At 42.4% G+C, this 17,848-nt stretch overlaps 1 protein-coding gene across 2 annotated transcripts in view; it reads right to left on the minus strand.

Annotated features, from left to right (window-relative positions):
* hdac4 (histone deacetylase 4) overlaps window positions 1-15,334 on the minus strand; it is a 122,658-nt gene extending 107,324 nt beyond the window's left edge. Inside the window, exons 1-3 of one of the 2 annotated variants that reach the window (XM_041950205.1) lie at window positions 15,195-15,334; window positions 14,812-14,904; window positions 855-1,115 (exon numbers count right to left, since the gene is read on the minus strand). In XM_041950205.1, coding sequence (XP_041806139.1) covers window positions 855-876 — 22 coding nt within the window. In that variant the 5' untranslated portion in view covers window positions 877-1,115; window positions 14,812-14,904; window positions 15,195-15,334. Of the gene's footprint in view, window positions 1-854; window positions 1,116-13,265; window positions 13,395-14,811; window positions 14,905-15,194 lie in introns of those variants that run through there. The other variant, XM_041950204.1, reaches the window with a different exon arrangement.
* Between the last annotated feature and the right edge of the window lie 2,514 nt (window positions 15,335-17,848).

Consider the following 17,848-nt stretch of genomic DNA (forward strand, 5'->3'; position numbering starts at 1 on the left):
TGACTAGCAAGTCAAGTGAACACGGCATAGACTGCTGGTTACAAAAGACAAAACAATTAATTTGCACCCCACAAGTTAAAATACTAATTCAGCAGCGTTGTAAAATTAAACTGACATTTAGCTGAAAGAAACAGCTTTACACCCACTTCAGTAAATAACTGGATTTCATACCTCCAGTAATACTACTCTGCATCAATTTGTCTTCCAGGAAGCATTGTTTTCCTTGTACGCATGTGAATGCAAATCAATTAAACCAACCACAAAAAATATACTTGAATAAACATTTGCCCTCTCTTAGACACCGCTGTGTAATTGCTGTTTAAATGATGCAACATGCTGGAGTTGGCGGTTTTGCCAAACTGTCAGATCAACCATATTAAATCACTAAATCTTTAGAAGATTGAAGAGCCTTGCAGAAAACGTAAAATCAAAACAGCAGGTTTGTTTGTTCACTAAGGTGTAACTATTAACTACACCAAAGAAAAAGATGTTTAGAAGCAGGGTCTTACTTTCTAATAGTCCAGCATTAACTAAAGGTTAGGCTTAAAACCAGCCTGAGAAAAAGAGGCATCCAGAATGAATCTCATCATCTGTGCATTTAGGCATATACACCAAATACAAAAAACCCTGCATGCACAAAGAAGACATATAAAAGTGATTTGTTGTTGGGATAATCTTCACGACAAAAGAATGAATTACACAATTGTTACGCAAATTTAGCACAGATCATAATCATAATTCCTACTGACAAACCTTTTTTTTCAGCAGGATTTTATGTGTCAAAGCAACGACACATGCAGAGAAGAGCACAAGACTTCCTCTCGTGAAAAACAAGGTGCTTTTCTTCATCTTACCTGATCGACTGTGAGAGCTCATTGTTGTAGCTGTTGTTGCTGGGCAGACTTGACAGAGGTGAGCGGTGAGGGTGTCAGTGCACCTCCATGGTGGCTGCAGTGACCACCATGTGCTTCGCAGCCAAGTCGGTGCTGCCAGGTGGAGGCGCCTGGCCAAGGGGGGACAGAGAGTAGTTGTTTCTTAAGACTTCATCTCACTGAGCCACAGGTGGAGACCTCAGTGGTGTGTTGTGGCAGGATTCCTTCCACCAAACGGTCGGGCTGCGAGAGGGGGATGCAAAAAAAGATGTGTTTTCATATGCGGCGGAAATTCCAAAGAGAGGCTCAAGTACGTATTAACACACAAGTTATATTTCACATTTAATACAAGCCAACAAATGGACTATAAATCAGGGCTCATCATGGTCTGGTGTCCTGTAGAGTTTTTATTCCTCCTTGCAGGTACTGAGCCAAAACTCCTCTTTACCTGAAGCCACATGTGGAATGTTAACAAACCAGGACACACAAAGACCTGATTGCCACTATCTGTGACCCTAAATGTGCATGCATAAATCCCCCCCTTCTACATAAAGTGGGCTTTTCAGTGCTGTTCAGAAAGTTGTGGCACATATTTCACTTGCTGTGTGAGTGAAGTGTTTCATGTGCACGGTCAGCGGTGAGCTGGATTGTGGCCGCCAAGGTGAGGCGACCAGCCACAGAGGAGAGAAGTCACAGCCAACAACAACGACTGAGATCTGAAATTAAATTGCAGTGAAACTTGTTGACAAACCTGAAATTAAACCAACAAACTCGTTACAAATGCTAACCGTGTTGTTATTAGGAATCATTTGGTGAATTGTGGAGGAGAGAAAAGAAGCAGTGGTGTAAAACAGCTCTGGCTTCCTCCGAGTGAGACTTGTATCATGTGTCTGTTTTTTTTATTAAATGAATATGGTTTCATTTGAACCATCTGGGATCACTAAAGTCACAGCATGTTTACATAACCTAAATGCAACAGCTATTACTGCAAGTCATTGTCAGTGCTGTTACCACACCCAGACAGGCAACGCTTTTGAATGTGGTCGAATAGCTAAATCAAAATGCTAAAAACATACACCGACAGTCAAATTCCGGCATTAAGTGACTTCCTGAGAGTTTCAACATTTGCCAGCCTCTAGTGACATTACTTAATCTTCACTTCCACAGCTTGCATGGTCAGCTGTGGAAGTCTGCGCCTTAATAAGAGACTCTTAGGAGCCCATAATGAAATGCAAACAGAAGCTTAGAATTACTGCAGAGTCAATCGCAGAAGAGGAAGAGGAAGAAAACTATTTATACTGTGTGTGTGTGTGTGTTACACAATCAAAACTGCAAGTATGTAAACACACACATACACACGTTGCCTCTGGCTATTCAACCTGAACAGAAGCTAAAACTCACCTCTGTCACATCTAACAGGTGTCAACAGAGCTGAACGCCAACAAGTGGTAATGAGAGCTGCAATCAGTCACCAGAAATACCGCAGTGGCCACAATAAAGTGTGTGTGCGCTCCATCCTCTCTCCCTCACAAACAAATACACACACAGTCTCTTTGTTGTCGCTTTTACTTTAAAGCCGTTGAACTGAATTACTGTCAGATGAATGAGTTCAGTGGAAAAAAGGTGCAAGCACTGCATGGCCAAATTACATCTCATGGAAACACGCTCCTGCCAGGATTCTCCAGGGTCTTACTTCACTTATCAGGAATTACTGTAGAAGAGAAACAGTCCCTTAAGTGAATGACAAATTTAATGGAGGCCCAGCTCATTTATTAGCGTTGTCAAATAAAGGCATCACATCGGAGGCATTTTTTAAACTCTACTACAAAATGATGTTGCCCTCACATGTTCAATGCAAAGACACTGAAGTGTATGTGCGGACTGTGAGCTTTAACATGTTGGGTTTAAGACAACAAACATCAGCGTGTTCACTGTGACACTGTACTTGCTCAGAATTTCTCATTGATTTCGAGCTTGTGTGCAGTGCCTCCCAGCATCCTTCAGGCCAGGGGCAAAATGACCAGAGGGGAGGTTTAGATGTTTGTGTGAATGTCTGACATGGGTGTGTGCGTGTTTAATACTCGCATCTATGCAGACAACACTTTGATAACCAGGTGTGTCAAAGTGACTGTACGAGGTGTCAGAAAAACACTGGAGGGCAGCGGTGCTATTCTCAGATCCAGCCTCCTATTTTAGTCAAGGCAGCCGTCTGTCACACAAAAATTCAGACTGTGCTTTTACAGCTTGTCAGACTGTGTCAGCAGTCACCTCAGGCATTCAGTCCTCTCACTTTCTCTCTTTGCCACAGTCAAACAAACAAACAGGGGAAAAAAATGGAGCGCAGCTCAGAGAGAAGCCAAGTCTGCTCCGTTTCTGACACCATCAACCTGCAGTGTGTGGCAGTGGTCAGCTGTCAGCTGTGCTTGTGTGGTTTTTAATGTTCCTGCCATGTGATCTCACTTTTTCTGCCATTTAAAGTGTTCTTCTGGGATCCTATTAAAGCTGAATATTTGTACAACACTGCAGGTATTTTACTACACGGCAGAACCATAAAAAAAAAAAACAACACACCACCTGCATCACTTCACGCGTCTCATTTCCTGACACTCGAGATTGGACGAGATTTATAGTTCTCGTGCAGTTAAGTTTCAACCTGGAAACGTTTCATGGCGCTTGACAGGAAAACGGCTCTCAGGACCCCTTAATGGACTTCATTTCCCAAGCACTCTGAGCGCTGCCGGGAGTAATCACGACGGCATAAAAATAACATGTGGTCGGGTAGCGAGCAGTAAACAACAATTAAGAGACCCCTTGCATAGCTCATGAAATGAATCATTGAAAATGCTCTTGTGCCATAAAGACAGCTTCTGCCTCTCAGCTCTAATTGACTATGAATTATTCAGATGGCGAGTGGGATTAGTGGCACCGCCTGTATGCTACTGATTGACATGTTCCTGATTTTTCTTTATTGCTGGCAATAGTTGAGGCGTAGAGTCTTACGGCGAGTGATATTAGCTTAGAAACCCCACAAGAAAAGCTTGCTGCTTGCAGAGCGGGGACAGAATGTTGTGATATGTCTGCACTGCTGGTTCAATTGAGGGCATGGCTGTGACAAACCGAAGCAACATGAGAGTAAAAAGAGGAGAAGCACGGCAGTGACACCCTATCTGGCATAAAAGGACCTGCAGTAACACAACACTCTCTGCTGCTTGTTCATGTTTGCAAGTGAACAAGGCCAGCTATGACCGCAGGACATCACATCAATCAGCTGCTGGCTGAATGAGGACAAGACGAGGAGCTCAGGCATCACGTGGTGGAGGGGAGGGGTCATTATTCTTGTGACTGAGCTCTGACAGCTTAGGCACTGTTAGTGAATGGCTGCATTACGCTGCAGCCTCCACCTGTGGGCCCTGACTCGAGCCCCAGAGGGAAAGACATCATCATTCCCCAGTGTGCCTCGCTCCGCGGGGAGAGATGATGTCAGAACAAAGATGCCAAACATGAACCATTCTGCTGAGCCGCTCATGTAAATAAACTTTTCTTCTGAAGCCGACTGACAGAAGTGAACACTTCATAGTGGAAAGAAATGAAGTGAGCCTTTATGGAGCTGAGAGGGCTGACACCAACATCGTGTGACTCTGCTTGAGACCTGTCACTTGAGTTGTGCACAAATGCTAATGAAGTCGAAGACATCCCACACAAAATTCTTGCAAACTGAATCACTTTAAAATGCATTTGTAATACAGGCCTATGCTGAAGGCTTTTTTTGCGCTTCAAAGCTTACAAATGATTGCTGAGCATTCAATGCGAAATGGAAGAGGGTGGTTAACAGACCATTATAGCCAGGCTTATTTCAAAAATGTGTGTGTTTCATGTTTTTTTCCAACTTGCAACACACTGTAATTCAGTTAAAAGTGAATAAAGCTCTGCAGAAATACACAATGGAAGCACACACACAGGCAACATTCTTCAAAATCCCCTTTTCTTGCATCATCTGTGAAAGTTATCGACAACACAAAAGCTGAAATGTATTACCTACATATAGCCAGCGTCTTGAATCAGCAAGGTCACAGCACTCCTGCTATGCGCTATCTTCCCTATGTGGAATATAGCAGCATCGTGGCTAACCTCAGCTTAAAAACGTTCCCTCACACCGATATCATTCAAGAGCTTCGAGTGAATGGCTCATGTCTGCTGGAGATTAAAGCTGTTGGCATCACATATGATGGCACACCAGGATGAAGAACTTGCACCAGCCCTGCAGGTTTGTGAGCTGTGGAGACTCCTAATTTCTCGCTCCAGTCATGGTGAACAGAGAAATGTGAACCTGTTTTTACATTGGTCACTGCCTCCCCAGATTTGAGCTGTCTCGTAGTTTGACCTATTGTCTTGTGAAAAAGGACACAGTGGGAGTACACACACAAGACTGTTGATGTTAATGGACAATCAAACACCCATGTGTTGTTACCTTGGCAACGAAAGGCCAACTATTCTGAGGTAAATAAAAAGCAGGAAGTAGCATCTTTCCGCGCAGTGTGCCAAGTCCTGTGAATGACAAAAGCCCACTCCACTTCCCTTTTTTTCACTCACATTCTTTCAATGTCACTCTCACTCCTTAACCCATGTGCAGGACTAACTCCTACATTATTATCTGTTCACCTCACCCTTTAGATATCTTCCATTCTTGCTCTTTTTTCTCCAGATGAGAGCAGGCTTTCTCTCGTTCGGACGGGTTTTTTTGTATGACCGCAGTTTAAACATGTGGCGTTGCTTTCACATGATCAGAACGGGATGACTTCACGCTAAACTGCTCAAAGAAAACACTGTGCCAGGGTACAAATTCTTTGACACAGGCCACTTAGTTCCTCTCATTTCCACTCACCGCCTGACCGGGTGCTGAAAACCGAGCTTGCAGTCATCAGTGTTTAAAAGCTACACTTAATTTGAGTCTTTGCACCCTGTTTTGTCAGCAGAGGGTGGTGGGAACCAAAAGGCAACAAAAGCCAGCAAACAGGAGGGAATCCAGTGCGACTGATCACCTGGTAGACTAGAGCAAATCAAAATGTGCTGCATTATGGTCCTGTGACCAGGTGGATTAGTGACAACAGCAACCTCCTGCTGGCAATTTTTGTCTGAGGGATGTATAAATGGTTATTTGATCCTTCATCTTTCAAGATGCACTGTAATCACTGAAAGATGCTCACAAGTCAGGGAAACCTATCCAGAAGTCTGACAGTAAGGAATCATTACCTAAATTACCAGAGTGTGAGGATACTTCAGAACAGCGAGGCCATCCTGGAAAATAACACAATAACACACGAGGCAAAAGTAATCAGTCTTACCGAGTCTCACGAAGCCGCTTTTGGAAGAGAATCCAATCTGTCGGATCAGTTGATTCTATTAATATCAACTTTGATCACAATCTGCCCTCAAAAGCCTGAGTGGGACATCTGTCGCCAGAATCCACCTTTCCTATCTTTATGTAAGCAGTTGTCTGCTGTGGAATGCATTTACTTTGTACACAATAACAACTTATTGCCTCAACATCCAAAACATATGCGAGATTTGCAATTTCCAAACTGCAAATTGGTTTTGGCCGTTGCACACCCCACATGCACAGACAAAACGTTAAATCAGTTTTCAATCTGTGGAAGAAAATACATCATGAAAAACTGTCAACATGTGGGTTTTAAATGTGTTATCAAAATGTAAAATGCCAGGGGATCATTGCGGTCCCTGATTGGATGTGATGATATATAAGAAGGGAGTAGGGTGGTTGACAGTTTGCACAGTCCTGCTGGTTAAGTGTGCCTGTGCACCACAGGGTCCTGTCACCAAGCTCGTACCCAACACTACAGTGCCATTAATAGACTCAATTAGTAACCATTAGCGTGACATCCGCAACATGTCCACAAACAAGGATGTCTTTCCCAACTGCCAACCCGTCCAACACTTGCTCGCTGAGGTTGGGAAGCTAGGACGGGTTCAAAGTCAGGACAAGGTCCCGGGCAAAGCGCATAGGAGCTAAAACGGGTTTATTATTGGAGTCGTGAGGCACAATGGGGGAAAGGGGGACGAATCTGGGAGAATGATTCGCTGCCATGAACTCACTGGGTGACCACAAGGATCAACACAAGGATTCATCAGGCCTCAAATCACATCAGTTGAGGCTGAGAGCTTCTGTATAGCTGCCCATTAAAAGCTCTGTGTCCCTTTTCCTGCTTTGAATCTTCTTCTTGTCTACTTTTACTGCTTCTCCGGTCTTCTGGCCAATATCGAGCTTCTTTTGTTTTATTAAGTTGCACAACAGTGCGCCTAACAGGAAAAGGTGAAGTGACTGTGATTGACTTCACTGACCTTGGTGGTTTATGCTTACTTGAAAATATATTTCTAAAAGAGTACAATTCAATGGCACCATATTTGGTTGATTCAGATGACTGACGGTGAGAAGATTGCTAAAAGGCTGTAGTGAAAAGAAGTTCCCCCCATTTTTTATTCACACTGTATTAGTGGCTTCTCCAACATTGCGTGTAATAGAGAGAAAGACTAATAAATGAACAGAGGCCGAGAACAAAGACACAATAAAATGCTGAATCACAGTGGGTTGAAGGGAAGACCCTGCCAAGAAGCTTACAAATTCATGCTGCATGAACGTGTCTGTGCCTTACAGAGTCCTGTCACCTTATTTGTCCCCTGAGCACAACAGTGGCATTAACAGACCCCATTAGTATCCATTAGCGTGACAACATCCAAAAAATGTCCACAAACAAGCGAGCGCTCCCAGTGCCAGCTTGTGCTAAATGATGGGAGGAAGTTGGAAAGTCACGCCTGGGCCCTGACAAAGCACAATGGAACCGAGCTAAATGAGCTTATTAATGACATTACAAGAGACAAACTTGGGGGCAAATAGGGGACAAGAATTAAGTGGTCCAAAACTTTGGTGCGGTAGTGATGTGGAAGATGGCCCATGAGCCAATGGGCTGGATGGAGTTCAGAAAGCATCCGTTTGATTGGAAAATTAAAGAAAAGAAGAAGAACATCAAAGCTAGACCTCATTAGCCATGCTTTTACTCAAGGCAGAGTATCTTAACCCACTTCATATCTCCTAAATAAAGAATGTGAACAATAATATCCACACAAAATAAAATATTCTAATTATTATCTCGATATCAAAATGTAGGTGGTTTTACAGGAGGATTTCAAAATTGTATGTTTAAGATATTAAATTTATGTGCATTCAGTCTCACTGTGTTTTACCTACTAGGACAAACCCCTATCATTTATATATGTACATTTTTGTTTCACTAAGCAAGCCCCATTACCTCTGAGTGAGGATTTTTAACACTAATTCTCACCCTTTTCATACAGGCCACCCAAAAAACTGAAGCTTTCCCTATTGTCGAGTTAAAATCTATGCTTTGTATATCAAACATAATTTGCAGACTTGAAGGGTGGCTTGAAAATGTTTGTTCGGCGATGAAAAACAGCAGTGACAGTCAGTTTGAACTCAGGCAGTGGTGATTTGTTCCAGTGTTGTGGTATAAAACGCAATTCACGTAAATTAGCTGTTCCAACTTTAACTGGGACCTTTGTCTCAAACACATTTCCTGTCTGTCGTCACTGTCTGAAAAAGGAAAAAGGGGCCAGAACAGTGCTCTTCGAAAAACATCCACTTTGAGGCGTCACTTTAAACCTTATAATACCATACGCTGATGCTCACGTGCCACTAATTGCAATATACATATTGTGTTTTTCTCGATTCCATGGTGGAGATATTAAGGCCGACGCCATATGTGGACTTGCAATCAATGGCCGAGTCTCATTGCTCTGGGAAGAAGCTCAATAAGTTTCTGGCTGAGTCGATTAAAAAGTGACGGATTGTAGCTTCAAAAACAACTTTAACTGAAAGATGAATCATTGGCTAAATTAATTTGTGTAACGGTGGACAGAGAAGTAAAATTAAAACAAGGTGTGACACAAGAGAGTGTAATTGCAGCAATGTAATGAAGTGGTAGGAGGTGATGGAAGCGGCACTGATTAATAGTCTTTAATGCTGGAAAGCTGTGAAATTTATACCAGTTAGACTCCTTCGATTAAAACGAATCTGATTATTTGATATTTCTTATTATAGGTCTGATGAAACAAAAAAGTATGCTTTAAAAAATGACTGGTCTTACAAACTTACCAGCTGACAGGTGCGACAAGATGCTGGACAAACAGAAAGCACACGATAAGTCAAACAACAGAGGTGCTTTTGACAGATTAATGTAAGAACACGATTTTCAGGTCCTCCAAAATCTGTCTACGCCTGGCGATGTCGAACTGGCTTTGAATACTGCAGGCATTCATCTACTCGCTGCTAATATATCTGTAAATCAAAATCAAACAGGATGTAATTAGTTGACATTTAAGTTCACAAATGTGCACACATGCAAACTTAAATTGTGAAGATGTCACTCTGAAAAGGTACCAACACTCAAAAATCTCTCAATGTAGCTTTGATCCCTAAATTCCATTTTGTTGTTTAACATCTAACAGTCTAAAAAATGACATTTAAATATCAGGCGTTACCGTATTCAAACACAAAAAATAGACAAATACAGTTAAAAGAGGCAGAGATGTTTATCTTTATGCTACCACCACTATCAGTGGCCTATAAAGGCCACAGTGCCGTGCAGCCACAAGACATGTTGCACATTTCATAAATAGCACTGGTCAGAAAACAGCTCCTGGTATGAACATCACACACCAGAGTCAAGTGAACACATCCTGTTTGTGTATGACTCTGATCGCCACTACGAGAAACATTCAGTCACACCGGTTATTCAACATGCAACATTTCTTGTGGCTACATTGCATTATAGTCTATTGAATCAGTGCCAGAGAAAGGACCATCCTCCTTTATTCCTTTATAAAGCTGTCTTCATGTGAACTAGAAGTGTAATAGGGCGTTCAGTTTGGTGCACGACTCCCTCAGTCCGGTAGCCCCCTGTGACCCAAAACAGTCTATTTATGTCGACTACTCGCACTTGCAGAACAGAGGTTATAGAGCTGTAGCAGGATGGTGAACCAGGTTAGTTGAGCCCATTGAGTGTACCTGCCATCCAAATGGCAAACGCAAAAGAAAGACCAGAGCTGGAGGATCCGCCCGTGACATTCAGAGCCTGTTCACACCTGCCAGTCTGAACCCAGAGACTGTGCATGTACACTGTACATGCACAGTCTCTGGGTTTGATGTGGTTAGTTTCGGTTTCATGCAAGTGGTTTGTAGACGAGTGCATCTGACGTCAGCATGTTTTCAATTTGGCGGCTGCAGTTTGAGCAAATGGAGCAAAATAAATAAACAGATTGATCTTGTTGCCACTATGATGATACTTATTATTACCATTATTATCATTATTATTATTATTATGACAAGACTTCCAGCAGCACCAGCTTCAAGCACAATACTCAAGGCTAGTTCAAATTCCGGACCTCATTTTGTTTTGTTGTGTTATTTTTTCTTTTTCCGGTTCTCATTATAACCTGCCAGAACTTCCTGTAATTAGTCCCAAAGTCCAAACCATCCAAACAAATGTTTTCATTTGTCCAAGACCACCTCTTTTTGTCCAATCAAGGTTTGGCTACCTGTAATGTTGGTTCGGATCAAACTGAAAAGATTGGATGGATGGATGGATGGATGGATAGATACTTTATTAATCTCCAAAGAGAAATTTACTTTATTAATCCCTAGCTGGGATTGTGAGTGCGAAAGGGCGGGAGTGTGAAAAGGCCCTCAGATCCACTATACCAGGCATGTCAAACTGATTCCATAAAGGGCCGTGTGGCTGCAGGTTTTCGTTCCAACCAAGGAGGAGCACACCTGGCTGGAATCAATTAATCAGCTGATCTCAGTCTTCAGCTGATAACTAAGTGATCCCTTGATGTTGATTGGTTGGCCTGGTGTGCTCCTCCTTGGTTGGAACAAAAACCTGCAGCCACACGGCCCTTTATGGAATCAGTTTGACATGCCTGCACTATACTGATCCATTACGGTTTCCAAGTTAGTCACAGCAAAGAGGGACAAAGATTAGGATCAAACTGTTCGACATTGTTCAACAGAAGTCGGGTATGTCTGTGGAAACACTTCCAACACGTCATTTACGACGGCATCACTCGAATGTATTGATTAGTAGAATGAGGCATAAGCAAACTGGAAGGCGAGACCTCCCCACAGCATTCAGGCAGCCTGTTTCTGCAGATGCAGTCCATGCTGAAGCAATAACTCAGGAGGGTTTATCACTGCAGATATACAGCCATACTCAGCTGTAGAGAATACAGGATTTAAGCATATGGTCAAAGTGCTGCCCTGTAAGAGCACAAACTGCAGGTGATCAGTAATTATCAACACGTCTTATGATGGAGCAAAACCAATGTACATACTGTACCATTAATTTTGTCATTACAACCCTAACGTGAACAGTAAACAGAGCCTGGTGAGACAAAAGAGCTTACACTTAATTGTGGACACCAAAGCCTGATCTTTTTTGTCTAACATCAAACACCAGTGTAACTGCTGGGAGGGAGCTTTTTTTTTTCCTTTTTTTTTGCTGTGACCTTGTTCCTGTGGGGTCTGGACTTTACGAGCGAGCACCAGCAGTCCTCCAGAGCTCGTAATGCTGAGGGAATAGTTTCCGCTAGTGAAGGCTTAAAAGGGTTTAAACAGAGCAGAGGCAGAGCCCTGCCGCTACGACGCCGCAGTCAGCCTTCAATTCACCGCTTCCACTCAGCAGTTAAGTGGAAAATTAAGGGAATGACGATATTGAGCAACACATTGTCCGTTTTTTTGCGCCACTTATTGTTGTGAAAGAGTGTTCGACACCCTGGCTAAAGCCTTAAATAGATAGATAGATATACTTTATTTATCCCAAGCTTGGAAATTGCAGTGCAGCAGCAGCATTACACACAGTGAAATAAGTGAAAATAAGACTATAAAGCTGTTTAACTTTCATCCATCCCATCCAGACGACAAGAAGCCGTGCGTTCCTTAGAACCACTTGGTTTCCAGCTTTTTTTTCCTGCATCCACACGACACTGGACCAGGTTTCTAACCAATCTGAAGTACATTGGCCAAGAGAAGCTGAAGACCCTTTAAAACACTGTTTCAGATTTGTGAAACCTTTATTTTATTTGTGAAAACACAAATTTCGCGGCTTTAGTTTTAACCCCCATCTAGCCCACTCAGACCAGGTCTAGACCAGCACTAGATCACGATACTTGACTTGTCAAATCTGGACTAGATTAACCCCGAGAAGCTAAGACTTTTTTTTTTTTTTTTTTTGTATTTTAACATAAAATAAACAAACAAATAAACAAAGCGATTTAAACAGTTAGTAGATGTGATGGTGGTCTCTAAGCTGCATTGAGTTTATGTTTGTCTGGATGGAGAAAACGCAGTGAAATCGCCTTTTTTTTGCTTTCATAAAGAAAACACAAAGGTTTCACAAATCTGACAGCAGATTTTAAACAGACTGAAGACTTAAGAGGTGCAAAAACAACGGTGATACTGTCACTGACATTTCCCTTAAGTTTGCCCTTAAAGTACGAGCTGGAAGCGAACTTCAGCGTCGTCCTGCTGCTGCTCTCTTGTGTTTACACTCCATGAAGACTCAAGTTTACACCCTGAGCTGCGGCAGCGGCGGTTCAACCCCAGCAGAAACCTCCATCACACACACACACACACACACACACACACTGTAGGGTAGCTTTGAGCAGAGATAACGTTAAATTCCTGGAAGACAACTCATTTTTTTTACAGTTCCTCTTAACGTGTGACGTACTTCACTGGTACACATAAAACCGTAACTGGGTGACAAAATTCCCCAGTACATCTGGTAACTCTTTACACTAACCTCACACTTGGCAGGAAAGCTGTATGTATGTCGCCGCGCTGCAACACAACGCCTTAAAGAGAGGTTTAAAGTTTGAAAAGTGCGAGTTTTAAGCGCCCCGCTGCGCTCAAACGCCACTTTTCCGACGTGACAGCGAGTTTCGCTTTGACACAATGTAGCGAACAGAGATTAAAAGTCTGTAATGAAGCGAGCAGCGACGGCGGAGGAGTTACAAAGTTGCACAACACGAACAGCCAACAGCTTTTAAATCCACTCCAAACGGGCAACACCGAACAACAAAGTGCGTCTTGCGCAACGCTCGCACTGTCCTCCCGCTGTCTGTAAGATACGGTACAAACTCGCAGGAAAAGTCAAGATTAGCTGAGGAACAGCGGCTCAGCTTCGAGGAGGAAAAGCGCAGAAACCCGCTATACGATAAACATTTTTTTAGGCATGGTTTTCTGTACACGTTTAAGCCAAACAGAAACATGTGTAATTGTGTTTTTTTTTAATTAAACACTACCTGAGTGGAGCACCCTTGGGCGCAAGTGGCTGGTTTCCTCCCAGGCTTCAGCAGCATCCACAGGGCAGGGTTTTAGGACCCGTCGGTACTGTAAAAGAATCATTCAGCCAGCAGCTCCGCCATACTGACTTCATCACGTGTCAACCTCCTGCGCTTCCGGAGGAGGCGGGGCCTGCGGGGCAGGATGACTGACAGCCGAGAGGAGGGATGATGCCAGTGAAAGTGGAGGCATGAATGAAGTGTGTCAGTCCGCTTTCCACGACACAGGTGTGTGTCACCCTTTAGCATGTTGTCGCTATACTGAGTAGTGATTTTAACATCTAACATATTTTGAGTGTGAATGAGTTTCAGATTATGGCAGCCTATAATACATTATATATGTCTTTGAAACCTGGAAACCTTAACGTATTTATTTCCTGACATTGAATATTCATGAATGAATAAGCAACAATCAAAGTTAAAGTTCAGGAAACGCATATCCTTCGGTATCATTCAGACTATTGAATCTTTAACAGTGAAAAACTGAGATACAGTATTCTTTTCATCATGACTGTGTGGCTGCGATTGGATCAGATTTGATTGGCAGTGGTAACTCACCAGCAATGAAATGCTGTATTCGTGTCATATCAATCAGACTGTACATTACAAGCAGCAAACTTTCACGTTCTAAATTGTGATTACAAGTTGGAAATTATGAGGAATTTCTGACAGCTACAGTATCTCTCACTTGGCGAAAAGAACTACAGAAGTTTCAAAAACTGCTGGCAACATGGCTGCAAAGTCTCCACTGCTGAAGAAAATCCAATATTCGTGCTAAGATAATCAATTCAGCTAATTAAAGGGAGTCTTCTACTGTTTGTATCCAGTTTCACATGATAACAATCTGCTACGAGTAGGAAGTGGTTCGTTATCGTTTAGCTTAAAAGGAAGATTCTTGTCCTGTGCACAGAAAGTGGAGAAACATGATATGCCATTTTCAAAGCGTGGTGTTCTGGGGTCATAATTCTAAACAGGAAGTACTTAGACACTGATATGCCGCAATAAATTTAAGCATTTACATAATGTGGCTACAAGGCTAGCAAACATCTTGATGTAATGTGTGAACAAGACGTCATATAATTCAAATATTGCTAAATTGTGATTGGTGCCAAGAAGTAAATGACATCATCCTCTTTCTGAGCTCCACCCACTTCAGACCAGCGAGAAAAGCATGGACAAATGTGAAAATACAGAAATGTATCATGTTAATTAACAGAAAATGCTGCAACTTTTGGCAAAAAAAAACTGCTTGAGAAAATGTGTTTTCAGCACCTTTAAATTTATATGTAAGGTAAACCGCATGAACGGTCATTAAGAAATTGTATATGCATGCCACAAAAACAAAGTTCTTCATTTTTTGTTAAACTCTCAGCCTGACAACACCCAAAGTAACATACAATACAAGTATCCTCAGAGAGCTTTTTCATCACAAATCTGCAAAGTTCAATGCACTCTTTGTCAGCGAATATTGTTATTTGCTTCCTCGTGTAGCCTCAGTCTGCCTCACCTTCTCTTTCACTTGGTGATTTCCAGGCAGCCTTTCACGAGCTGCGGAGAGCGTGTCTCAGCTTGCCGCATTCAGCCGTTGCTTTAATCCTCACTGTAGGTGGAGAGATGTAGACCAGCAGTAGATTTTCCAGTTGAGAAAAGCAAGACTTTTATTCTTTATGTGAAGCACAACATGTTCATTAATGGTGGGTTTGTATCACTGTTGCTTAAGAAAACGATAATATGCCTCCTGGAAAAAGAGCCTTTCCTCTAAAACCTGATTCAACCAGAAATTAAGATAATTTCTAATAAAGAATTCTTTAAGTGTTTAAAAGTAGAGTCTTTGCTTTAAATGAGCTGTTCCATAGCTACAAAACCATAAGCAAAATGGTGAAGCATTACCTGGTGCCAGTGCTGCTGATTACCCTTACTTCTGCTTCATTCAGCACACATTTTCTTCACTCGGCAGGTGAAGTGAACACCTCCGACTGAGCATGAAGTAGTTGTTGATGTCGGGTTGTCAACACACAGAAAAAACATCCTCGTCTTAGCACAAACACAGATTCTTCAACAACTAACTTCCTCCAGTGAACCGGTCTTTGATGTGGGCAAACTTTCCCAACAGTCCCATTACACAATCGCTCGGGCTCATGATGCGATGATGAATGGAAGTGAACACAAAGTGTGACTGGATTTCTTTTTTTTTTATGTTGAATGCATCTTTGTAAGAGTTTGAGAGGTTGCAAACAGGCTAAAGGTTGCACAGAACTGCTCTGTCAGCTCTAGATCTAGACCTACTGTGAGCATAATCACAAGTGAGTCTTGGCACCAGTATAGAGTTACATGGAATATATCAAAACGGCATTAAAAGATTGAATGTAATATCAATCATTTTGAATTATCCACCATATATTGAATACACTTTTTTAAACAAACACTATTATTTGTTTCTTCAACCATTTCAAAGCTGTGGATTTTAGAACTAAATCATTTTAAAAATAGACACTGACGCTGTCCTTGAAGAAAGCCTTTAATCATCAAATCACATCTCCCCCAACTTTTAATAAACAGTTGTCAGCACAGGGCTAGTAACACGTATCTCACGGCTTAAACATGCAGCGAAGACGTCGCTGACAGCCGCTGCCTCGAAAACAAAAACAACACAATATCAGTGAAAACAAAAACAATGCTCTATGGGGAAACTGTTTTAATTAGGTGGGAGAAATAGAAAGCTGAGTTGTGAATCTCCTTTCTTCATCCCTTTGAAACACTATCTCATCTACTTTTCATCCAAACACGCAGTCTGGAGCTGATTATGGGGTCTGGACAGGAGATAATAAAGTTTTTTCTTCATGATCAAAGCAGAAGCATCCGTATAAGGCTTACACATATAGAGGAAAAGCACAATAGAGAAGGTAGGAGGACACTTAATATACTCAGAGCGACAACAAAATACAACAAACTGCAGTTATGGGGAAGCTGCGTCCTGACATCCAGCAGCGTACAGCATGTGCTCTTAGTCAGCGATCCAAAGCTTTGCTGCACAACAGTGGACCATATGAAAGCCAGAATTCAAGGACACCTGATGCCGCCACAAAGACTGCAGCATTAAGACCGGGATTATATAAACACCGGCGCCATAGTTTTAAGTGTCGGGGCCATCTGAAAAGAAATGGAAGAACTCAACCCAGTGGAGCTGCTCTCTAAAGAAAACACTGACAACATAATAAGTATCCACTCAAATGGGCTTGTCCACATTAGCAAGTAAAGAAAGCTAATTTGTGCATAGATGGGACAACTCAACCCAGGCCACACTCTCCTCTCAAAGGATACCACTGACAACATAATAAGTATTCTCCGAAACCCGCCCATGGCAGTGTGAAATGGGATGCATCCCGAGTTGGTCTAATGGAAGCAGATATGGCTCACACATGATGCTATAGCGTTCAGTAACATACACCAGCAGCACTTCGGGCAGTCACAGAAGATTTTGTTAGGACCGTTCTGCACTCAGTACCACTGGAGCTCAAGAGATTCAAGAGATTCAAGAGATTCAAGAGTCTTTATTGTCATTGCACATGTCAATGAAATTTTCATTGCAACCCCCATGTTAGATGGTAAGAAAGATAAGGCTAGAAAGAGTGAATAAAATTAAGATAACTACAATAAAATAAAATAAACCAACATGCAATAAAAAAAATATTCGTGAAGCAATTAAAAATATAACAGAATGAAAATATACTTAGGCAATAAAATATACTAAACAATAAACAATAAAATATGGAAGTGAAATGTGCAAACAGAATAAAATATACAAGCAGAATAAAATATAAAATATACACAGTGAAATGTTCCGACAGAATAAAATATGCCAATGAAACTGAAATGTGCTGATATACTAAAATGTATATAATTATAGTATATGTGTGTACATAAAAGTCAAGTACACAGAAGGTGCAGGTGGAGGTAGAGGTGTAGGTGTAGGTGTAAAGTGCGGTGTGCAGTGTTCACAGTTCACACAGTCTCTCACTGCAGTGAGGGGCTGCTGGGGGTGACAGCTCTAACAGCTCTGGGGAAGAAGCTGTCCCTCAGTCTGTTAGTGGTGGTGCGGATGTTCCTGTACCGCTTTCCTGATGGAAGCGGTACAAACAGTCTGTGGCCCGGGTGGCTGGGGTCCGTGGCGATGGATCTCGCCCTCTTTCTGACCCGACCTTCATATATAGAGTCTAGGTCAGGGAGGGGGCAGCCCACGATGCCCTGTGCAGTTTTAACCACCCGTGCCAGTTGTTTCCTCTCCTGTGCCGTGCAGCTGCCATACCACACTGTCACACTGAGGCAGAGGATGCTTTCAATTGTGGCCCTGTAGAAGTTAACGAGCAACCGAGAGGAGAGTCCAGCCCGTTTCAGCTTCCTGAGGAAGAAGAGCCTTTGTTGTGCCTTCTTCACCAGGCGGGACGTGTTCATGGACCAGGAGAGGTCAGATGTGATGTGGAGGCCCAGGAACCTGATGTTGTCCACACGCTCCACCACTTCTCCGTCCATGAGGAGGGGGGCGT

The sequence above is a fragment of the Chelmon rostratus genome, chromosome 13, assembly GCF_017976325.1.
Source record: "Chelmon rostratus isolate fCheRos1 chromosome 13, fCheRos1.pri, whole genome shotgun sequence".
NCBI classification, from domain to species: Eukaryota; Metazoa; Chordata; class Actinopteri; order Chaetodontiformes; family Chaetodontidae; genus Chelmon; species Chelmon rostratus.